This window comes from Scyliorhinus canicula, chromosome 10 (genome assembly GCF_902713615.1).
Source record: "Scyliorhinus canicula chromosome 10, sScyCan1.1, whole genome shotgun sequence".
In the NCBI taxonomy this organism is placed as follows: domain Eukaryota; kingdom Metazoa; phylum Chordata; class Chondrichthyes; order Carcharhiniformes; family Scyliorhinidae; genus Scyliorhinus; species Scyliorhinus canicula.
This window is the reverse complement of record NC_052155.1, coordinates 183,056,310-183,081,169: the sequence shown is the minus strand read 5'-3', so window position 1 is coordinate 183,081,169 and position 24,860 is coordinate 183,056,310. Positions and strand designations below refer to the sequence as shown.

The 24,860-nt window shown below is 46.0% G+C and overlaps 2 protein-coding genes across 13 annotated transcripts in view; one reads left to right on the top strand and one right to left on the bottom strand.

Annotated features, from left to right (window-relative positions):
- The window catches only part of LOC119972820 (zinc finger protein 236-like), a 168,518-nt gene extending 152,063 nt beyond the window's left edge, over positions 1–16,455 (top strand). For 4 of the 7 annotated variants that reach the window (XM_038810266.1, XM_038810264.1, XM_038810263.1 and 1 more), the window contains 5 exons: positions 4,114–4,248; positions 7,377–7,574; positions 9,526–9,655; positions 12,504–12,680; positions 15,120–16,455. In XM_038810266.1, the coding sequence (XP_038666194.1) occupies positions 4,114–4,248; positions 7,377–7,574; positions 9,526–9,655; positions 12,504–12,680; positions 15,120–15,250 (771 nt within the window). In that variant the 3' untranslated portion in view covers positions 15,251–16,455. Of the gene's footprint in view, positions 1–4,113; positions 4,249–7,376; positions 7,575–9,525; positions 9,656–11,218; positions 11,263–12,503; positions 12,681–15,119 lie in introns of those variants that run through there. The other 3 variants (XR_005462157.1, XM_038810265.1, XM_038810267.1) reach the window with 3 other exon arrangements.
- Positions 16,456–21,745: 5,290 nt separating this feature from the next.
- The window catches only part of LOC119972818 (myelin basic protein), a 187,608-nt gene continuing 184,493 nt past the window's right edge, over positions 21,746–24,860 (bottom strand). For all 6 annotated transcript variants that reach the window (XM_038810257.1, XM_038810260.1, XM_038810259.1 and 3 more), the window contains one exon: positions 21,746–23,463. In XM_038810257.1, the coding sequence (XP_038666185.1) occupies positions 23,428–23,463 (36 nt within the window). In that variant the 3' untranslated portion in view covers positions 21,746–23,427. The remainder of the gene's footprint in view (positions 23,464–24,860) is intronic.

Here is a 24,860-nt window from a genome sequence, read left to right as displayed (position 1 = left end):
TGAAATCAGCTCCCCCGCACTACTGCCTTTAGCGCCTCCCACAGGGTCGCCGCTGAGACCTCCCCCGTGTCATTCACCTGCAAGTAATTTTGCATACACCTCCGAAGCCTCTCACAGATCCCGTTCTCCGACAGCAGTCCCACGTCTAGCCTCCATTGCGGGCATTGATAGTTCGCCCCCCCGATATGCAGGTCTACCCAGTGCGGGGCATGGTCTGAGATAGTAATTGCCGATTATTCCGTGTTCGTTACCTCCCCTATACAATCCCTGCTTAGTACAAAAAAATCTATCCTAGAAAATATTTTATGGACGTGCAAGTAAAATGAGTAGCCCGTTCCTGTCGGCTGTCTGGCTCTCCAGGGTTCCACTGCCCCCATTTGCTCCATAGACCCTTTCAGCTCCCTTGCCATTGCTGGGAGTCTACCCGTTCTGGGACAGACCGATCCAAAGCCGGGTCAAGGACCATGTTAAAGTCCCCTCCCATTATTAGCCTGCGAGAGTCCAGGTCCGGGATCTTCCCCAGCACTCTTTTAATGAAGTCCACGTCATCCCAGTTCGGGGCATATATATTCACCAGCACCACTCTTCTCCCCTCCAGTCTGCCCCGTACCATCAGGTATCTGCCCCCCCTGTCTGTGGCTATGCCCTCCGCCTCAAATTGCACCCGCTTGTTGATCATGATTGCCACCCCCCTGGACTTCGAGTCCAAGTCCGAGTGGAAGACCTGACTAATCCAGCCCTTCCTTAGCCTGGTCTGGTCAGACACTTTCAGATGTGTCTCCTGCAACATAATTACGTCCGACCTCAGAGCCCGCAAGTGCGCGAACACCCGCGCCCTCTTAACCGGCCCATTCAGTCCCCTGACGTTCCAGGTGATCAGCCTGGTCGGGGGGCACAACCCACCAGACACACACACACACACGCCCCAAAACGCTGGTCAACCATAGCTTTTCTCGGGCCGGCCCGTGCGTCGTGCCATTCCTGGCTCGCCTCTTCGTTGCCTCCACCCTCGACCTCCTTTCCAGTGCCTATTTCAAGTCCCTCCCACGTCAGCAGAACAAACCCCCCCCCCCCCCCCCCAACAACATCCCCCGATACCCCCACCCCTGCCATATACTGGCTGTAACTTCCCCCCCCCCCATCTGACTCCCTTGACTAACCAATCTGCTAGCCCGGTGACTCATCGCTCCGGCGTCCTCCTGTTTCATTCCCATTGTTTACCCGTCCTCCTCCCCACTCCAACCCACTGGGGCAAACTCACTGGCACAGGAAGGCATGGACATCAACAAAACAAGAACCCCCGAATCCACGTCCTTGGCCCCCCTTGCTGACCGGCCCCCCTTCGTAACCGTGCCGGCTCCAGTGTCCTCCGCGAGCCGCACAAAAAGTAAAAATCTGCCCGAAAAGGAAAAAACATAAAAAAGAGGAAAAAACAAAAACATAAGAGAAAAAAAAACAAACCAGTGTCCATGAACAAAGGAAAGAGTCCCAAATGTTCCGTTTGGCACCTTTGACCCAGCAAACCGTTGAGCAGCAGCCCAGGCCCATTCGGCGTACCTTCCTACGGTAGTCCTCGGGCCCTAATTCGTGCCCGTGGGGCCTCTTTTCGGGACCAGCCCCTGATCCCTCGCAAAGTCCATCGCTTCTTCGGGCTCGGAGAAGTAGTGGTGTTGACCCTGGTGCGTGACCCATAGCCGGGCTGGGAACAGCAGACTAAACTTCACGTGCTTCTTGAACAGCACCTCCTTGACTTGCTTAAAGGCTGCTCGCCGCCGAGCCACCTCCTGGCTTAGGTCCTGGTAAATGCGGAGGACACTGTTGTTCCACGCACTGCTCCTGGCACTCTTTGCCCACCACAGCAACCGCTCCTTGTCCACGAACCTGTGGAACCTAATCACCATCGGGCGGGGGGGGGGGGGGGGGTCCACCTGGCCGCCCCTGCCTCGCCTGCATTCTGTATGCCCCCTCCAGCTCCGGCGGTCGCGGAAAGGCTTCGGCCCCCATCAGCTGCATCAATAGGTCTGCTACAAACGCTGCGGCATCAACTCCCTCAGCCCCCTCCGGGAGGCCGATCATCCTCAGGTTGTTTCTGCGGGCTCTATTCTCCAGCTCCTCCACTCTGTCTAGCAGTCTTCTCTACCGCTCCTTCAGCCCATCAACTTCTAGCGCCGCAACCGTCTGCGCATCTGCCTGCTTCTCCACCTCCTCTCCCAGCTCCTTCTGGATTGGGTCCAAGCTGTCCCGCTTCAGCACTTCAAAACTGGATTTCATTACCTGGAACATGTTATCCAGCGCCTGCTGGATTGCTGAGTCCCGGGTCCGTGTGTCCGCCATCTTAGGTTCCAGGTAAGTTTCTTCAGCTCCTTGTCTCTGTCCCTTTTTATCTCTCTCCTTCTGCCTCCTGGACTCCCGCTGTTCCATGTGCCGCAGCCCGCTCCTCCGCACTTTCACTGCCGCCTTCCTTCAGCTCCGTGGTCCCACTATCGCACAGAATCAGCCCCTAAACACCCGCCAGAGTGAGAGCCTGCCGAATGTGCGGCTCACTCGGACATTGCCGCCACCGGAAGTCACCGTACTTCTATATTCTTTAATGTAATAAAAGATCCCAAGTTGCTTCACGGCAGCGTTGGAAAACAAGAGACGATACCAAGCCAAATAAGGAGGTATTAGTGCATGTGACCAAGAGCTAAGTCAAACTGTTCAGAACATCTTAAAGAAGGAACGTGAGGTTGAGAGATGAAGAGGTTTAGGGAGGAAATTCCAGGGCATCCGGCCTCGGCAGCCGAGGACATAGAAACGGGAGAAGGCTATTTGACTTGTTGAGTCTGCCACGCTATTCAAACAGATCATGGCTGATCATTTACTTCTGTCATTTCTCCCACTATCCCCATATCCCTTGGTATTGTTAGTACCCATAAATTGATCTCTGATCTCTGTCTTGAGCATTCTCAGATTGAACTTCCACACCCCTCAGGAGTAGAGATTTCCAAAGATACTGAGTGAAGAAATTCCTCCTCATCTCCGTCTTAAATGGTCTACCACTTATTCTGAGATTGTGTCCCCTGGTTCTAGACTTAAGCCTGAGGAAATATCCTGTCCCTATCTACCCTGTCACACCCTATATGAATTTTGTAACTTTCAATGACATTGCCTCTCATTCTTCGAAACTCTAAGCAACATAATTAGGCGGCTAGTGCAATAGAAATGGGGATAAAAATGCAACGGGCTTGAATTTGGTGATCTTGGAGGATTGTTGGGCTCCAGGAGGTTGCAGAGATGGGGGCATGGCCATGGAGGGATTTAAGGACAAAAATTAGAAATTTAAAATCTAAATTTTGCTCAAGGTGCAGCAAAGAGCTTTACAACACTGATCCCCCAAGTGGCTTTATAAGAATGAAGGTGAAGTGAGCTGAGGGAGGTGAACATATTTACTGCCAAACGTTAAGGCCCATATGCTGATTCTAGGGAATGAATTTGAGGGCAACCAAATGGTTTCAACCAAAAATTAGATGCTGAACAGTTTCAAAGCAGCAAATGCACAGATCAGATAGATATACGGACTTTGTTGATCACATCAGACTGTTTGATATATTAGCATTCTGTAGCTGGTCCTGCAGATAATGATGTGATTGTTCAGAAATGTGCTTACTTAATAACGGGTATTTTAGAATGCCTGCATCCTGATGTTTAAATAGACTATTGATGCTTTCTTTATAAAGTTGCAGAACCTACTGTTTGCTGGGAAGTTAATGGCAATAGAAGATTTAAAGCAGTTTTTTAAAACTGAATGAAACATCTAATATAGAGTATATAGACTGAATTAGAAATTAAATTATGTTGATCCAGTGGAATTCTTCAGTCATTGGGATTCTCTTTTCCCGCTGACAGCGCACACCCAGCAATGGATTTCCCAGCGGCGTGGGGTGGCTCCAACGGGAAATCCCATTGACAAGCGGCGGGAAGGTAGAATCCCGCCACCAGCGAATGATGCGCCGCTGAGAAACACATAGCTGGGGGACTGGAGAGTCCCATCTGTTACCTGCAAGACTGTTAACAACAGTAGAACAATAGGGTGGACGTGTTGTAATAATGTCTGGTCCATTTTAAAAACAGGGGCAACAATTTCCAGCAGTGGTCCCTGATCCAACTCTGCCGGGCCAACCTGGATCCGCTCATCCGCAGGTGATATTGGTGAGCCAGGCACCACAGGACTCACCTGGTACACAAGAGGAGACTGCCTCATACCAGGTATGGTACAGTGATTTAATTTATAAAATTGTGGAATCATCCAGCACAGGATGGGGCCAGTGGGCCCAGCACCCCTCACACTGGCACTTTGGAAGAGCCTTCCAATTGGTCGCACTCCCCTGCTCTTTACCCATAGCCTTACAAACATTTCCTTTTCAATTCTGAAAGCCACTATTAAATCAGCTTGCACCACCCTCCCGAGCACTATTTTCCAGATCATCATAACTCAGAGTCAAAAGCATTCTCCCCCTCCCTTCTCGTGTTGTTTTTGCCAATTTTCTTAAATCTGAAACCTCTGTGCCTGTGAGAGCAGTTTTCCGCTATCAAGACCCCATATAATTTGGTACGCCTCCATTAAATTCCCCTTAATTTTCTTTGCTTTAAGGAAAATAATCCCAGCTCCTGTAGTCTTTCTGCATAACTGAATTCCTTCATCCAATAAAATGAAGAAATTTAAGATTGAATTCCCGAATGAATTGCCATGAGGAGCAGCATAGTTTAGCATGCTACTGTTATTCCTAACTGTTGGAGCATAGAGCACCCTGCAAGATAGCAACAGAGACTTGCGGGGGGGGGGGTTTGGCTAGAGTGGGAATGGGGAACAGAGTAGTTTAACTGAAGTGGGCAGCACAGTAGCGCAAGTGGCTAGCACTGTGGCTTCACAGCGCCAGGGTCCCAGGTTTGATTCCCCGCTGCGTCACTGTCTGTGCGGAGTCTGCACGTTCTCCCAGTGTCTGCGTGGGTTTCCTCCAGCTGCTCAGGTTTCCTCCCACAGTCCAAAGACGTGCAGGTTAGGTGGATTGGCCATGATAAATTGCCTTTGGTGATCAAAAGAGAAAGGTAAGGAGGGGTTATTGGGTTAGGGGATAGGGTGGAAGTGATGGCTTAAGTGGGTCTGTGCAGACTCGATGGGCCGAATGGCCTCCTTCTGCACTGTATGTTCTATGTAATTGAAATGCAAGGGTAGATGACGAATATAAACTTCACTGTAACTTAACCAACATTTGGAATAAAGTGCAGCAGGGGATGGGATGGTGATGTGCTGTTTTTGTAAGTTTTGATCAGCAGCTCTTGATTCCGGCCAACACATCTGCAGGAAGTGCCTTCAACTGAAATTGCTTAAATTCAAGTTTAAAGCCGAGGAGTGGGCTTTGAAGCAGTAATCATACCACTTGAGATGTAGAGAACAGAGAGAGGGAGGAGTGAGTGGTTGACCATCCAAGGGTTGATAAAGCAGGAAGAGAAGAGCTAGATGAGGGACACTCTGAGAAAGTCATCCAATCCAACAGGTTTGAAGTACGGCTTCTTGCGGGGAGGTCAATGTCTCTGGGTAGGACCATTAAGATGTTATAAAATAAATTCATGCTTATGCGCCGGATAGTGGAAGTCCTTCCCGTAGAATAGTTTGAAAGTTGTTGCAGAGAAATTCTATATCCCTTCACACAAGGATTCACCGGCAGTTTGATCCTGAGCGCAAGCTCCTTCAAAGAAAAAGTGTGACAAGTGTTTACCGATTCAGCTGGAACAGCAGTTATTACATTGATAAGTCAACAAACATTGTCTCAAGTGTCAGAGGGGTTAAGCTATTCGACAAACTGGCAGCATCTGAGATGTTCAGCAGTAATACAGAACACCGAAGGCTAAGAATTTGATTGCATGAGGAGGTCGGTGCACGAGGGGTGGGACTTGCATCGCATGTGTCTGTTTACATGCATCCATTATAAGAGTAGGCTGTAAAACACCCAGGGGTGAACAAACAGATTAAAAGGTCAAACCAGCAACTAACCTTTTATCAAGTGGATGTGCTTTTTAAATAGTGCTGCTGTTGGGTTCTCGTTGCTTGTTAGAGTCCTGAGTTTCTCCGATTTTTGGATGAGATGTTAAGCTGAGGCCCGATCTCCCTGTTGGGCAGAGAGAGACAGAAGGACATGAGGTGTGTCTGATAGCAGACCATGGTGAGTTTTTCCAATGCCTTCGTCAACATGCCTCAGTGGTCACCTAAATGCCTAATTTGCGGTTTGAGAGACCAGAGTCTGTCAATTTGCCGCTGGGTGTGTTTACATAAGTGTAACGACATTTTAAAAGCAATTAATTGGCTTTGAAGTGTTTTGAAAATGACCTGAAAATGGTTATGCAACTGCAAGCTTTTTCTTTTAAGTGCACAAAAGGTCAATCGATACAATTCCACTCCCACTGTGGGTTTTCACAAGGGAATAATTGTGGCATCCACACCAGTAATCGTCAATTTAATTTAGACTTTTGCTCTCGGTTGGGGGAGTAGCAGCTCATGTTACAGGTGGCCTCAACACCCACAGGGTTAGGTCAGAATAAACCAGCCATAGTCCACTTTTCTCTTCTGTAGTGATTCCTGCAAGTTAGCGTAGTCACTATCACGAATTGTCAGGAAACCACAATGTGCATTTATCTTGCTTTATTAACGAAGCTGAACATCCCAAGGGGCTTCTCAGGAGTGACCATCAAACATAATTTGCCACCTGAGTCTCACAAACAAATGCTTGGACTGCTTGCTCAGAGGAACATCTTAAAAGAAGGAAAGAAAGGTGGAGAGATGTAGGGTGGGAATTCCAGAGCCTTGAGAACTGAAGACGCGCTGACAGTGGTGCAGTGAAGTAAGCCAGGGATGTGTAAGAGGCTAGAATTGGAGGGGCGTGGCGACCGTGGAGTGTTGTGGGGCTGGAGGATGTTGCAGAGATTGGTTGGGGCATTTAGGCCAGTCATGTAGAATAGCCACTGTGTGGGAGGTACCACAGGGTGTCCATGGAATTATACCCTTGCGGATTCCTCCAGGATGGAAAAGGAACATATCAGTCAGAAAACAGGTCAGCAGTCAAACGATGAATCATTTGTCGGGTTACACCATTACTTGCCTGCAGACACATGGCTACACATGGGACTTGCTTTACCTTTAGACCTCTTGTGTCTCTCTCTCTCTCTCTGATTTTCACGTTCACTGTAACTTTGTGCTCCCTTCACTTGTGCTCATGAGACAGCAAGAACTATTATCGCCGAAACTAAGAAAATTGGATGCTATTAGCACATTTGCCATTCTGACAAAATTTGCACCAGCTATTAATCATCATGAACTGAATTTGCACTTTCTGGTTTAGGTAACTGAGACAACGATTAGTTTTGCGGAGGACAGTCAGACAGATGATGAGGGCCAGATAAATCACTGTCCCAATTGTAGCCAAAGCTTCTCTTCAGGCTCTATGCTCCGTCGACATTGCCGGGAAGCCCACGGGGAGGAAAGAATCCACATATGCAACGTCTGCAGCAAAGCCTTCAAACGAGCAGCCCATCTCAAGGTAATTGAATATAATCAAAAGCTTATTGAACTTGCTACTCATGTTGCAAAGATTTCATCTTAGCGTCACCCCATCCTTTCAAGCTGGTGCAGCAGCTGGACATTACTTTGCACTTCTTTTAAGTTGTTATTTCTAGTCTTTTATGTCTAAATATTTCTGTCTCTCTACCTCTCCTCCTTTGTGCCAAACTATTTGGTCGCCTGTCCTAGTATCTCCTCATGTAACCCGGGGTCAAGATTTGTTTGATAATCACTCCTGTGAAGCTCCTGGAGATGTTTTACTGTGTTAAAGGCGCTATGTAAATGAAAGTTATTAGCGATAGACACTAGCAGTTGAAAGGTGTGGGTGACAAGGCTATCAATTGTACATTGCATCTTGAATGTATGCCTGGCTGTAATTAAGTTTGCATGAAATCTGTACAGTGGACTATGAGAATTCACATGAGTGAACAGCAGAGGTGGAATATGTGTCCGGCATCAACCTGTAGGATGGTCTTGTGTCGTGGTAAACAGTATTGTTTTGCCCATTGTCACATTCCTTAACATGGAACAGTGGTGTTCATACCTCCTGTAACACCACTCAAACCTGTGAACCAGGTCACCACCTCCTAAACCAGCAGCGTGTACTTATGCGTTGAGGGTGCTCTGAAATACCAGATAGGGAACTCCTCCCTCATGCAGCACTCCAGCAGCCCCTAAACAGATGAGCAATTTGTGCACAACTCCACCACTTGCCCATGCAGTTCTGTTCCCTGCCAGGACTTTGAAATGAAATGTTAGATAAGAAAACTTCATTCCCCACAAAGGTTGAAAAATTCTTCAAACCTATTTTGGACCTTTATAAAAACTCTCTTAATATTTGCCCTTTTTGGGGCTGGGTGCTCCCAATTTTCTGCATTTCCCCATTAAGCTGCCATCCAGAACGCGGATATAGCTGATCAGGTTGCAGGTTGTTGCACAAATAGGATAATCCCAGAAAAGTGCAGGTTGTGTGTTTTACGCTAAGTTCCACCTAGCTAGAAATGAAATATGTGCCTGTTGATACATTTAATGTAGGGCCAATTACCAAAACGTGCAGTGTACCCGCTAAACTGTCGGGTACCCATAAATCTTGGGTTATGGGAAGTTAGAAAAGTTAGGACTTTTCTTTTTGGAACAGAGGCGATTAAGAGGTAACCTAAAAGAGGTTTGCACAATGAGGAGCAGTTTTGATAAGAATAACCAAAACAAAACTTTTCATCAGCATGGTAGCACAAGTAGCTAGCACTGTGGCTTCACAGCGCCAGGGTCCCAGGTTCAATTCCCCGCTGGATCACTGTCTGTGCGGAGTCTGCACGTTCTCCCCGTCCTCCGGGTGCTCCGGTTTCCTCCCGCAGTCCAAAGACGTGCAGGGTAGGTGGATTGGACATGATATATTGCCTTTGGTGTCCAAAAAAGGTCAGGAGGGGTTATTGGGTTAGGGGGATAGGGTGGAAATGAGGTTTTCAGTGGGTCGGTGCAGACTCGATGGGCCGAATGGCCTCCTTCTGCACTGTATGTTCTATGTACTATCTGGTGAGTGGGTCAACGAGCAGGAATTGTAGATTTGAAATCATTGGGAAAGTATCTGGAGGTGAGATGAGATTTTTATTTTCTGAGTGTTGGCAGGGTTTGGAACCCTCTGGCTGAGGCAGAAGCACATTCTATCAATCAGTTTTAAACGGGTGTTGGAAAGCACTTGAGGTCAAGGGACTTGCAGGGTTACATACAAAAAGCGGAGTGTGAATCGCAGCAGGGGCACGTTGCGCAGAATGGCCAGTCCCTGTCGACATGATGCTAGACCGAAACTTTCCTGTGCGCTGATGAAAATTACGCTATAATTATGCATTTACGCCACTTGCATGGAGCGTTGAGCACTTGTTGATGAGTGTTGTGGAATTGTAAAGATTAGAAATGTTATTTTTGATCAACAGGACCATCTTCAGACGCACCAACCTGGACCTTCACCTAGCAGTCAGAAACCTAAACTATACAAATGTGAATCATGTGACAAGGCATTTGCTAAGCCGAGCCAGCTGGAGAGGCACAATCGAATTCACACAGGTATTCATCAGTTAATAGCTCCGACAGTGTGGACAATGTACAGTGGTGGTAAGACAGAAATTTTCCTTAAATAGATTTTGTACGGTTCATATTGAGAAATGTTGGAAAGGAAGGTAAGGAGGGGATTTAATGGAGGTATTCAAAGTTCTACGGGGTTTTGGTAGAATGGATGGTGGGGTGCTGGGAGGGTCGGGGTGGAAACTGTTTCCATCAGCGGGAGGGTTGATGATCGGAGGGGAGAGATGCAGCATATATTTTCCCATTTCCCTTTAACCTGAATGTCAGGAAATAACCACTTGCTTCACTACGCCAGTATGTTATTGTACCTTTCTTGATTGACATAGCCTGTTGGTTTGAATATAGTTTTGTACTGTGAACTTGCATCCACGGAAAATTGGATTGCGATTCCCACCGCTACCACCCCAGCTCCCCTTTAGCCCCAACAGCCATTGTAAAGAAGTAACAGAAGAAACTTCCTAACCCTGTTATAAAACACTGGAGGCAGAGTTGGCTGTGTGTTCTAGCCCTATCCACATCTATATTTTTCTCATGGTGAGGGCTTTTTAACTCTATTTTTAAAATGTTGTCCTCCCTCTTTCATCCACCTCCTCTGCTGCTGAGGTAGCTGGGGCATAGCCTGTCCTCACATCACCCCAGCTCCCAAAACCAGCTGCTTGTGGGCTCTAGGGACTGTCTGGAAAGGCTATGATTGCCCTTTCCCCTTGCTGGTGGGAGGAAACCGGAAAGCAACCAATCACATCATTCGCCCCGAACATTTAAAAGCTGCTTTTAAGGCGATGTCAGCTGTGCATTCACAAATGGGCAGGGAATTGGCAAATACCGATGCAGTTTTAAGGGTGGCTCCTGCTGGCTAATCCAAATGCCCCGCCAGATACCATGGGTGGCACGGCAGCATAGTGGTTAGCACCGTTGCTCCACAGCTCCAGGGTCCCAGGTTTGATTCCCGGCTTGGGTCACTGTCTGTGCGGAATCTGTACGTGCTCCCCGTGTCTGCGTGGGTTTCCTTCGGGCGCTCCGGTTTCCTCCCACAAGTCCCGTAAGATGTGTTAGGTAATTTGGACATTCTGAATTCTCCCTCTGTGTACCTGAACAGGTGCCGGAGTGTGGCGACGAAGGGATTTTCACAGTAACTTCATTGCAGTGTTAATGTAAGCCTACTTGTGACAATAAAGATTATTATTATTACTTCCTAGCCAAATGAGTAAACGCCATTTGTAATGTTCGTTTAAATTTTATCTAAATCAAGATTAAAGACTTGGTCATGTTGTGATTTTGGAAAGTTTTGTTCTGAGAGTCACACCTTGCGTAAGCAATGACATTGTACGGGGCGACATTTGTAAATGGACTGAGGAAAAGGAGAAGGTATTTGGGGTTTCAGAATCCCCCCCCTGTATGTGAAACATAGGGTGATGCAAATAGTTGGAAGATGATATTGAATTAGTACCATGATGCGTATTTTATTTAGAATTGAAGAAAGGGTAACCATCAGTCTTAGTGTAATATACTCTTTCAATGTAACGTCCTACTCTCCATTTCCCTCAGGATAACAGAGTATGTGGTTCTATCTAAAATCAGCTTACGTAATGGTGAGTGGATATCAGGAACTTTCCCAGCACAAAGCCCCGATAGACTAGGCATTACTTTTTGGTGCTTAGATCATTGTGTTTAAAATGCTTACTATTGAATCCTGTTTATTGATTGACTTTGGATGTGGACCAGTTTGGATGTCATTGTTCCACATTGATTAAAGATTTCCATTTGAAAGGACGCAACTATTTCGGAGCGAAGCAATGAATGTGGGAGTTATTTTTTTTACTTGGGGCACCATAGAACATAGAACAGTACAGCACAGAACAGGCCCTTCGGCCCTCGATGTTGTGCCGAGCAATGATCACCCTACTTAAACCCACGTAACCCGTATACCCGTAACCCAACAATCCCCCCATTAACCTTACACTACGGGCAATTTAGCATGGCCAATCCACCTAACCCGCACATCTTTGGACTGTGGGAGGAAACCGGAGCACCCGGAGGAAACCCACGCACACACGGGGAGGACATGCAGACTCCACACAGACAGTGACCCAGCCGGGAATCGAACCTGGGACCCTGGAGCTGTGAAGCATTGATGCTAACCACCATGCTACCGTGAGGCCCCAAAAATAAAGTTAGAGTACCCAATCATGTTTTTCCAATTAAGGGGCGATTTAGTGTGGCCAATCCACCTACCCTGCACATCTTTGGGTTGTGGGGGGTGAAACCCACACAGACACGGGGAGAATGTGCAAACTCCATACAGATAGTGACCCAGGGGCGGGATTCGAACCCGGGTCCTCAGCATCTTTGTGACAAATTGCTTGCTCTTTAAGTAAACAAAATTCAGCATTCCTCCCGAAGATCTCCATTTGGTATTTCCTCACGATAACATAGCTACGTAGATAAGATTCCAGCCTGTTGCTTTAGTGTGCCATCCTTTATTGATACACGCTTGAATGCTGCATTTCACATAGCTACCTAATGACTGTAAATCGTGTGTTGCACAGTTTAAAATTAGTCTTGGAGATTGAGGGGAGAAAATTTTCATTTAATGTGCCCAGCTAGATAGAATGGCCACTTGAAAAAGATATAACACAGTGCTCCATTATGCTTTCAGAATCTAGACCCCCACGAAGATTATTTTAATTGTAGAATGTAATAAAGATTAACTTGTACACCTCTGCCAGAAACTTACAAAACCATTTTAACTTGCTAATGTGTCTTGTAAAAATGGATGCCAATGCTTTTGAGAATGGTTACTATAACTGAAAGTATTTGTGCTGTTTTGCAGGTGAACGGCCTTTTCAGTGCAACCTCTGTGAAAAAGCCTTCAACCAAAAAAATGCACTACAAGTACATATGAAGAAACATACCGGTGAGAGACCATATAAATGTGATTACTGCGGAATCTCTTTCACACAAAAAGGCAATATGAAGATACATATGAAGAGGGCACATGGCTTTCCTGGTTAGTGTTACAGTGATTGCAACTGTGACCCATTCTATAAATCAAAGTACATATGTTACTGGACGGGGTGGGATGTGGTGTGTCAGCAGAAGAAATTGCTTTATGTGTCAGGATTGGTATAATAAAGTCTGTTCTCGACCGCATGGTGTTGGTAAAACTTTGTTTAATTCGGAAAAACTGTGTGCACACAGGAGAGAGAGATTCTGCGCTAGCTTTAGCTCGCAAAAGCCAGTTCTGCCTGTCCTCAGAATTACATGCATATATATTTAAAGTTCTTCAGGGTCACAAGCAGGTATTGACGTCACTGAATAATTCGGAACAATACAAATTGATCAGTATGCATATTTTCTGGTCCCCGTAATGGGAAAACGATTAAAGAATACAATGTTTCCTTACAATCTCATGAGTTTGTGCTTAACATATTTAACTTCTCGAAGAGGTGTGAATGTGTTGGATAATGGATCCCTTAGACTTACTGGGGCCTCCTATGTTTCCCGTTTCATATTCAAATGCTCTGAGATGATTAAATCATTTCCAATGTGGGTGACTTTAACCCCTTGCTTGCTGGTTTTCCCTTGGTATATGTTTAACCCCTTGCCTGCTGGTTTGCCCTTGACCTGTGCTATTACAATACTTTGAGACATCTTTATTATACCAATCCTGACACATACAGCAATTTCTTCCGCTAACATGGTGGGGGGGGGGGGGGGATATTTAACGGGTAAATCACCCAGACCTGAATCTCTTGTGGGGGTGACTGATTTAATTCTGCAGCTGCTGCAAAATCTCTCTAGCCAATTCCTGGTCAGAGGTTACGTCCTTGTCAAAGTGATCGTATTAACCCGCGACTCCCAAAGATTCACTGTTCCTACACTGACAGCGTGGAGACTCAGCAGAAGATCCAGAGATACTAGTCTCTTTCTCTTAGATGAACGCAAGTGCAAGTAGCATCACAAAATTGTTGCAGCACAAAAGGAGACAATTCGGCCCCTCATGCCTGCGCTGGCTCTCTGAATAAGCAGTGCACCTGTTCCAATCTCCCACCTTCTCCCTATATTCTACAGGGAAGATGTCAAGGCATGAGAGTGAGTGCACACATTGCCTTTCCAGATAATAATCCAATTCCCTCTTGAATGCCTTGATTGAGCCTGCTTTCACCACACTGTCCGGCAGCGCAGATCCAAACCACTCGCTGCATGAACAAGTTTCTCCTCATGTCTCCACTTCTTCTTCTGCCAGTTACCATAAATCAGTGCCCTCTGGTTTTCGATCATTCCACCAGTGCAATCAGATTTTCCCTATCTACTCTGTCCAGGCTGCTTGTGATTCTGAATACCTCTATCAAATCTACTGTCTCTTCCAAAGGAAAACTTCTCCGATCTATCTACGTAATAATAATCGCTGAAATATCTCCCCCTTCACCCCCGGAAACCATTCTCGTGAATCTTTTCAGCACGCACTCTGATGCCTTCACATCTTTCCTAAAGTGTGGCGTCCAAAGCTGGGAAGTAGGCCGGGACTGTAATTTATATATTCGCCACTGTTTATCCCACAATCTTTGAGGGGACGCATTACATCAATTATCGCCCAACTGGAATGGCAACTGTAAAAATAATTTTGCTGTTGCATTCAAATCTGCAACTCAACCTTCATGTTGGAGTTATTTAGTGCAAGTTTACAGATATTAGGTAAAATCAATGAGGAATGAAGTGCCAATCTTTTTTGAATGCGCAACTCATATTCTGGGTATCAATTTCCAGACACAACCTCTGTTTGCATCCAGCTTAATCCACATTGACAGCCAGCTACTTCCGAGTGCCCAGGCATTGTGTCTCTTGAATGTGCCAGTCAGGGGGCCTGATGTGTGTTTTTGGACCTCAGTGCCACGTTCGATTGAGTATGTGCTGTGCATGCTCTGCTTGTTTTATCTGTGTAGTTATGGCCCTAACCAGCAGTCCTCAAAGGGAAACCAAAGAACAGTTGTTTTTTTTTAAAAGACCTAAAATGTAAGAGTATGAAATCCATGAATACAGTGGACCTGGATCAGCTTGCAACCTCTGGCCCACCCCCATTCACCTCATACCACCCCCTGGGCTCAACTGCATACTGACTGGGCTCCAGCCAATTTGGGGATGGCTCCAGACTGTGACTTGCAGTTGGTGCCACAGCTCATTTGTAATGTGGTTTTGAGGCACGGTGCCCAATTTATAGTGAACCCCAGACCTTAGTTCAAGGTGCTGCATCACCTCTGCACCAGAAATGACCTCCAATCCAATTTCCTCCTTCCCTGTGTGGAGAAAACTCGTGCTCCCTTGTGGAGAAAGAGTATTTAGTTATAATGTTCAAAGTTGTGTGTTGTTAATATGTTTTGGTGTGGTTGAAAGATCTAATAGTTACTTGAACTTAAAAAGATTTTCTTTGTTTTTTTTGGTCCTGCAGGTGGTGGTCAGGACACGGGAAGTAGCCAAGAACAAGAAGGAGATGATATCAGCCAAGGCCTTGACCTGGTGGATGTTGTCCCAGAATCTTCTAATGAGTGGCACTGTAGGATAGCAAATGTGTTCCATTAACTTATTTCCCCGCAAACTGCTCGGGTGCAAGAAATTGCATGTTCAGCAAACCTTTCCTATAGGTCAAATTATTTCAACTGGCCTTCGTTATTCTACGTCAGGCGTTTGACACACACCTTAGTCGTGCAAAAGGTCAAACTGCTACCAGGTTTGTTTATCTGTGTCAAAGTATAGACAAACTGCTGAAACAAGGAATTGTCCTTGAGCTTAAAGGGCTAAAATCATGAAGTACCTAGCCAGCATGCAATGCTAAAGGGTATTCTGAAGCAAAACTGGATGACCTCCCAAGTGCAGGAAAATGCAGGTATAATGAAGTGCAGCGACACACACGATCCATTTTGAAGGCCTGCTGTGCAGGGCGCAATTATGGCTGTGTGGTATCAAGAATAGCACTGCAGACCTAAATTAGAATTGGCCTGATTGCTCAGTCAGAATGTTGGACGACGGGGAGAGGGGGAGCCGTGCTCCCAGCGCCTGACCGTCCCATCGCTCTGCCACTGCCAGAGAAATCAGCTGCCATATTTCCAGAGAACTTTTAATTATGATCTTCCTGGTAGTTACTGCAAATGTTTTAACTCCTCTGTAGTGTTATGACTTGCCACTGGTGTGACTGACTTTCAGAATATATAATTATTCCGTCTATCAAAATAAATAGCCGATTGTGTAAAGGTGAATTTTGTTGCATTCCAAAGATTATTTTTATAGTTGTTCCCCAACTTTACGTATGTAGCACAACATTTTGTGCATTTGATAAAAACTGTAGTCTCTAGATTGGGGGCTTGTACATAGCTGTATATATTGTCTACATTCTAAGGCTAAGGTATTTTCGGTTTGCACTGTTGCTACATTGGGCACTTCTTCCAGTATTGTACTTTTCTCATTGTATTATATAACAAAAGTGTTATTTCCACCCCCAACCCTAATATAACCTTGTGTATCATTTTTGATTTGACTTTGGAACATTCTGTAAACAGAAAATCTATGACATTTGTAAAAACTGGTAGCATATAAATCTAACGAGGCATCTTGAATGATGATCAAAGGATGAATCTTTCTTCTGTCTCCAATGGAGCTTTTTTTTGGTTTAACAATTTAAGTGCTTTGTATATAAATTGTATAATTTGTGACACGGGGTATTTTTTTGTAAGTATGTGTAATGTATTTAAATCAAGATTTCAAATAATAATACTATTGGTTTCTAATAACCAGCTTTGTGTTTTTTATTATTTCAAGTCGATTTTCACTGTTGCTTTGTTTCTTGCAAAATGCAGTTTCCTAGTTTGTTTCCCATCTCCAGGAGGTGTCGATTTTCACCGGGGGGGAATGTTGCATGAGAGCACTGGAGAAATTATTATTCATTTTTAAAAATATTTTTTATTCTCCTCCTTTTCCACATTTTCTCCCAAATTTACACCCAGCAGCAAACAATAATCAGTAATGAATGTAATGTCAATCCCCATATCAATAACAACGATCCCATCCTCCCACCAAACCCCAGACATTGGCCCGCGTGTTAACATAAACAAATGACAAAAAGGAATCAGGAATCACCCATAGTCACCATTAACACATACTGTCCCCCTCCCCCCAACCCTCCCAGCATCCACCCCCCCAAATGTTCGATGTGATCCAATTCTGGAATGTGCATAATGAATAACGCCCATGAATTGGAGAACCCCTCCATCCTTTCCCTCAGTTCAAATTTGACCTTTTCAAGCGTCAAGAATTCCAGCAGGTCCCCTGGCCACGCCAGGGTGGAGAGGTTGACCTCCACCCTCATAGGATCCGCCTACGGGCGATCAATGAAACAAAGGCTACAACATCTGCCTCCGCGCCCGTTTTCAACCCAGGCTAGTCCGATACCCCGAGTATGGCCTCCCAAGGGCCCGGGTTCAGTTTCACGTGTGCTACTTTAGAGATTACCCTAAAAACCTCCTTCCAGTAATCCTCCAGCTTTGGACAGGACCAAAACATATGAACGTGGCTTGCGGGGACCCCGCCCCCGCAATGTTCACACACATCTACCCCCTCAAACAGCTGTAGCAGCCCCAGCCTCTCACTCGAGGTGGAGGCGTTCACCCTCTGGAGCACCTCACACCAGACCCCTCCTGAGAAATTATCATTCATCATGTATGTGTCAGACAATGAGCTCAGTGCGACAACAAGCTGTTTGACTGCGGACGATTTTCCACTAGGGTCAACAGATAGAAACTAAAAATGTACAAACTGAAAATGCTGGAAACACGCAACAGAATGGGCAGCATCTGTGGAGAGAGAAACAGGGTCGATATTTCAGGTCCATCAACTTTTGTCAGAGCTGGGAAAAGAGATTGAGTGTTTTTTAACACAAGTTAGGGAGGTAGGGGAAAGGGGTACGAGAAAGGAGAAGGGCTGTGGCAGGGTGGAAAACGGGAGTGATTTAAATGACAAAAGAGACGATGGTTCACGGCAAAAGGGTTTGGCACTGGGATAAGTAAAGAAACAAAAGCTGTGTCTAGAGGAGGTGTGAATGGTAACTGCAAAAACATGACCAACACCTGCTTCTGCATCAATGGTTAAAATCTGACAATATTGAAATTGATAACGAATCAAAATTTCTATGGTTCAATGTTGAGTTTGGAAGATTGTGAAGTGCCAAATAGAAATCGGAGCCCAAACTGATTTTATTTTTCAGTTTTCCCCATTCCTGGGCCAGCAGCACTCTGTGCAGTTGTTGTACCTGTGCACCCTCCCCCGCCACCCACCCACGCCCCAACTCTCGGATATCTCACTACACTTGGATTACCCTTGATATGTTTTTTATTCATGGGATGTGGGTCAGCCCTTGGGAAGGAGTTGGTGAGTTGCTATCTTAAACTCCTGCAGTCTGTGTGGGGTAAGCACTCCCATGTGGCTGTTATGGAGTTCCAGTATTTTGTCACAGCAAAAAGCAGCCAATATATTTCCAATGCAGGATAGTGTACCCATGTGCCTGCTGACATTGTTCTTCTAGGCAGTAGAGGTCATCATTGTTTTGGGAGGTGTTGTAGCGGACTTTGCAGACTGTACACGGGGTGTGCTGGTGGTGGAGGTAGTGAATGTTTAAGGTGGTGTATGGGATGCCAATTATCATAGATATCATAGAATTTACAGTGCAGAAGGAGGCCATTCGGCCCATCGAGTCTGCACCGGCTCTTGGAAAGAGCACCCTACCCAAGGTCAACACCTCCACCCTATCCCCATAACCCCGTAACCCCACCCAACACCAAGGGCAATTTTGGACACTAAGGGCAATTTATCATGGCCAATCCATCTAACCTGCACATCGTTGGACTGTGGGAGGAAACCGGAGCACCCGGAGGAAACCCACGCACACACGGGGAGGATGTGCAGACTCCGCACAGACAGTGACCCAAGCCGGAATCGAACCTGGGACCCTGGAGCTGTGAAGCAATTGTGCTATCCACAATGCTACCGTGGCTGCTTTGTCCTGGGCGGTGTTGAGCTTCTTGAGCATTGTTGGAGCTGCATTCCTCCAGGCAAGTTGAGAGTATTCCCTCACAATCCTGACTTGTGCCTTGTAGACGGTGGGCAGGCTTTGGGGTTCCAGGTGGTGAGTTAACTCCCGGCAGAATTCATCACAGAATCAAAGAATCCCTCCAATGCAGCAGGAGGCCATTCGGCACATTGAGTCGGCACCGACCCTCTGAAGACCATCCTACCTAGGCCCACTCCCCCGCCCTATCCCCATAACCCCACCTAACCTTTTGGACACTAAGGGACGATTTAGAATAGCCAATCCAACTAATCTGCGCATCTTTGGACTGTGGGAGAAAACCAGAGCACCCGGAGGAAACCCATGCAGACACGGGGAGAATGTGCAAACGCGACACAGTCACCTAAGGTTGGAATTAAGCCCGGGTCCTTGATGCTATGTGACAGCAGTGCTAACCACTGTGCCGCCCCAGCCTCTGACATGCTCTTGCAGCGACAGAATTTATATCACTAGTCCAGTTCAATTTCTAATCAAGGGTGAGCCCCCAAGATGTTGACGGTGGGGCCTTATTGATGAAGCAGCTGAAGATGTTGGCCTCAGATAGTACCCGGAAATTATCGGCCTGCAATGACCACAATCATCTTCTTCTGCACCAGGTATGAGGTCAGCCAACAGAGAACTGTTTTCACCCTGATTCCCATTAGGTTCCCTTGATGCCGCACTCATTTAATAGCTGTACTCCCCATCTGCTGCTACCCCAGTCTGGCCAGTAGATGTGCTGCAGAGCCATTCTGGATGGTGGGTGTTGAAGTTTGCTACCCAGAGTACATTTGTGCCTTTGCTAGACACAATGCTTCTTCCAACTGGTTACCAAGATGGAGAAACAATGGTTAGCATTGCTGCCTCAGTGCCAGGGACTTGCGTTTGATTCTGGCCTTGGGTGACTGTGTGGAGTTTGCATGTTCACCCTGTGTCTGCGTGGGTTTCTTCTGGGTGCTCTGGTTTCCTCCCACAGTCCAAAGGTGTACAGTTTAGGTGGATTGGTCCATGATAAATTGCCCCTTAGTGTCCAAAGATGTGCAGGTTAGTGGGATTTACAGGGATAGGGCGGGGGAGTGAATCTCGGTAGGGTGCTCTTTCAGAGGATCAGTCCAGACTTGATGGGCCGAATGGGCACCTTCTGCAGTGTGTGGATTCTATGGAACGCTGATTTTCAGCTGAAAGAGCAGTCATTATTTATCAACAAGGGTTTTCTTTGTCATGGAGTGACAATGTTGAAGACTCCCAGGAATACACCTTCCTGGCTAAATGCCACTGTGTCACCTCTTCTCGTTGGCCTGTCCTACCAGTGGCCCAGGGTGCAGCCAGGGATGGGATGGTGATGGGGAGGGGGGGGTCTGAGATGTTATTTGCCTTTGGGTGCAACAAAGTCAGGCTTTTGTATTACTAGTTTGTGGGACAGCTCTCCCAACTTTGGCACAAGACCCCAGATATTAATGAGGAGAACTTTCCATGATGGACTGGACTGTTTGAACCTTTCATGTTTTAAAGCTTGGCTGTCCGGTTTTATTTATTATACTTTATTGTATTGGTTTGGTACAACTGTGTGGCTTGCTGGGCAATTTTGGAGGCAGTTAAGAATCAACTGCAGTGAACCTGGAGTCAAATCTATGGCCAGACCAGGCAATTCCCTTCCCTAAAGGGTATTACTGAACCAGAGGGACTTGTACACTAATTCAGTTAGTTGCCATTATTGATGGTGGCTTTTTAATTGTGGATTTGTTTAGTTAACTGAATTCCCCAGGTGTGACGGTGGAATGTGAACTCTTGTTCGGTCCCCCAAGTGGCCACTGTTACTAGTGGTAATGGGATGAAAGAAATTGGGTAAGTTTGTTTTGTTCCATTCTTGAATGTGAGACCATATTGAATTTATTTCCTTTTCAACTCATAAGATTGAAATGTTGGCTGGGCAATGGGGAAAGAACCGGGGACGTGGGACGAATTGGGAAGTTCCTTCAAAAAGCCAGCACAGGCACGATGGCTGTGTGCCTTTTTACCGAAAGCTTTTTAAACTAGTATGTACTGCACCTTCAGCAGTACACTTATTCTTTAAGGTTCCTTTCCAATTCTGATCACCCGCTTAATGTTCTTCTCCTATTTCCATTCTCAAGTTGTTTGTTAATCTGTCAAGGTTCATGTTTACGCAAGTGTAGCCCTTTTAATCTTAAGAGCTGTGCATGGGACTGATGGAGGAGAGCAATGCTGTTTTGATGATGGATGGACTGAAGGGAGGGTTTGTGCACCATGTCACAAGTGCAACTCCAGGGTGTTCCTTAGGCATGCCAAAGGGCAGAGGACCAAGCACTGAAGCATTTTTACTTACACACACTATGCCCGTTACCACTGAGACCTTGCATTCCGTACTGAAGAAGACTCATTCATCTGAGGAAAAAAGGGGGTTCGAGGATTGGCCTGAAGACACCACGACAAGTAGGCTTTGTGCTCTTCAATGATGGGCAGGGATCTAGCCCCGCATTTATCCACAGCATTCTACGGAGTGCAGCTAGATCATGGCAGGAGGGGCAATAGATAAGGACTTGACCTGGGCTGATGGCTTATCCTGCGGCAGCATTTACTCAACCACAGTCCCTCGAGGAAGTTGAAAACTCTGCATGGATTGATGAAGCAGATTGGTGCTGCTTTGACATTTTAAGAAAGCACAGTGTTGCAGTTCAATCATGGGGACATGGAGCTCGTATTGTCGAGAGGAACCTAGGCCCGTACATGATGCGGCTCAAGGGCTGCTTTTAAGCACCAAAGCCCTGCCAATCACTCCTTGGTACACCAGCCTGCCTGTGGTGTCAGCCTTATTGACTTTTTCCTCGACAGCGAAGGCTACACGGATTTCATTCTAGCTGGTGGTGGCTGCCGTCTTGAAAATCCGAGTATATTACACGACTGAATCGCTGCTTGCGTTGAGTGTTTGTAACACACATACAAAATAAATGACATTAATGATCTTTGCCATTGAATTATAATTGTAACTTTATTTTAACTGGGACAAACACAGTGTGTTTAGGTGCATTATTTTATTTTACATATACATTCCGAAACAACACTTATTCACACATGATCACTTGGCTTTTCCTAGTATGTATTCTCTAGAAGCATGTTACCATACATAAACTGGCAATATATTGGAAAACCAACGTTAATAATGACTCTCCACATCTACCTGCCCATTCATTTTCAACAGAATCGATTAGAGAATGCAAAAAGAGCAGCGGGTGGCTGGAGCACGTTTCCTGTCACCCACTGGATTCTTAAATCGCAAATGACAGAGGAAACATTTTCTAATTGAAGAGCAGCAGTAGCAGCAGGATTCAGTACTGAGGAAAGATGTGGATGGTTTGCATTTGTTCTGCATCTCCAGTAGAAAATGTCTGGCACCATGCAAATAATACTAACATTTTTCTATTGGGACCTGGGAAAGCGCACCATACCCTAATTAAAATATCTGAGAGATGGTTCTTTAGTGTTGTATTTGCACCTTGCATATTAGCATTGTTTACAAGTGCACAGGCAGTTGACCTTGTGACGTGCATGGGGATGTAAATGCCAGTTATTGCATGCAAGCTGTGAGAAAGTTGACCACTGTCACCTTGAGGTTGTGGCGAGTGTAACATTGCCATTTTTACACACTAGAGGTTACTATTGCGAGGAAAAAGAAAACTATCGGGGATACACGTGTAAGTATAAAGGTAATGAAATATTATTTCACTTACACGAACAGTGCAATTGAAAAGAGCACTCGCATAGGGAATGGCTTGTTGCCTATTCCTATGGAATTCAGTTATCAAACAATCATTCTCAGTGCTAAGAGTTAGCATTAGTTTCAGGTTAGTCTAATACCCTTGGTGTTCGCAGCTTTCAACATGTAATGCTGCTTTATCTTTGTTACAGCACCCTAACGTTTACATGGTGCGTGTGGGGGAAAATGTTTCAGCAGCTTTTACACGCACAGTGCTGTGGAGCCGTTTACTCTGGCCCAAGCAACAAATGGCAATTTGTGTTCAAATGGGGAGTTCATTGACCTGCACAAGCAACCGCCGGACAACTTTGTCTTTTTACCGTGCTAAAATATTTAGTAAAACATTAACAATTGCCTTAATGTTACTTTAATGGAAACTCTGCTGATAGGCATGGCTATTTTCCACTACACCTATGTCAAGATGCAATGAACTTTGTTGAAAAATATTAGGTTCCATGTTTCTGTATCTATAAGAAAGACCATTGAAAATAAAGTTAAGAACATGGCACCTTCGTATATCATGTTTAAGGCCATAACAATGGAGTAAGTGTAAAATATTCCATTTAGCAAACAATTCATACAGTATACGCCTGTTAAAATCGCGTTTTGCTCATATTATCCAGCGGTTCAAATTAAGAAATTTAAATAAAATTTGTTTTTGTTTGCTTTAAAATAATCAAGTTAACATAATTTGAATTAAGCCACCTTGCATTAACAGCAGGATATAAACCCGATCAATAATGCATCATATTCATACGCCAGTTGTTTTTGAGGGGTGGAGTAAATGCCAGTTAATATGTGAAGAGATGAGACGGTTAATAAACGACACCAAGCAAGGGTATTTTTTTCATTTTCGAGGCAATCCTTTCTGCTGCACTCACTGATGTAGATTTAACGTCTAGCAGGTGAGCCTTCACCTTTTCTCCCCTATATGGCACAAAAATAAGGACAAAATATTCTGATGAAGGTACATGTACCATTTAAGAAGCAGCAGATGATCACAGAAGACGCTGGGAACATTCCGCAGGTCATTCAACACTCCTGACAATGTGTTCAACCTTGAGAGATTGAGGCCTAAATCTGTCAATGCACCAGACAGGGCTGAATCCATTCATTCATAGAACATAGAACAGTACAGCACAGAACAGGCCCTTTGGCCCTCAATGTTGTGCCGAGCCATGATCACCCTACTCAAACCCACGTATCCACCCTATACCCGTAACCCAACAACCCCCCCCCCCCCCCCCCCCCCCCCCCTTAACCTTACTTTTATTAGGACACTACAGGCAATTTAGCATGGCCAATCCACCTAACCCGCACATCTTTGGACTGTGGGAGGAAACCGGAGCACCCGGAGGAAACCCACGCTGACAGGGGGAGGACGTGCAGACTCCACACAGACAGTGACCCAGCCGGGAATCGGACCTGGGACCCTGGAGCTGTGAAGCATTTATGCTAACCACCATGCTACCCTGCTGCCCGATCTTGACATTATAATTCAGGTGAGCTCTGGATTTCGGTCAGAACCGCAGGCCCTCTTCCCACCAACCCCACTTCCCACACACCCCCCGACATAAGTTGCCTCTCAGGTCCCTTTGTTGAAAGGGAGGGAGAGCTGCAAATGGTGGGGGGTGGAGGGGGAAGAGTTGGGGGGGGGGGGGGAAGAGTTGACAGGTGCTCTTTGAAATCTACCAGTGCCACATTCCTGGAAGTTTTAGGAACAGGAATAGGCAATTCAGCCCCTCGAGCCTGTCTCGCCATTTAATGAGTCATGGTTGACATGTGGCCTAACTCAATAAACCTTTGGCCCACGCCCCTGAATATCTTTAACAACTGTTCTAGCTTCAGCTGCTGTTTGTGGGGGAGAGTGTTCCAAACCTCTACCAGCCTCTGAGTGAAGAAGTTATTCTTAACATCTCTAAATGGGATAGCCCTAATCTTTAGACTATGTCCCCTAGTTTTAGTATCTCCAACCAGTGGAAATAGTTTATCTACCCTGTCTTTCTCTGTTAACATAGACCAGTACAGCACAGAACAGGCCCTTCAGCCCTCGATGTTGTGCCGAGCAATGATCACCCTACTCAAACCCACGTATCCACCCTATACCCGTAACCCAAAAACCCCCCCCCCCCCTTAACCTTACTTTTATTAGGACACTACAGGCAATTTAGCATGGCCAATCCACCTAACCCGCACATCTTTGGACTGTGGGAGGAAACCGGAGCACCCGGAGGAAACTCACGCACACGGGGAGGACGTGCAGACTCCACACAGACAGTGACCCAGCCGGGAATCGGACCTGGGACCCTGGAGCTGTGAAGCAT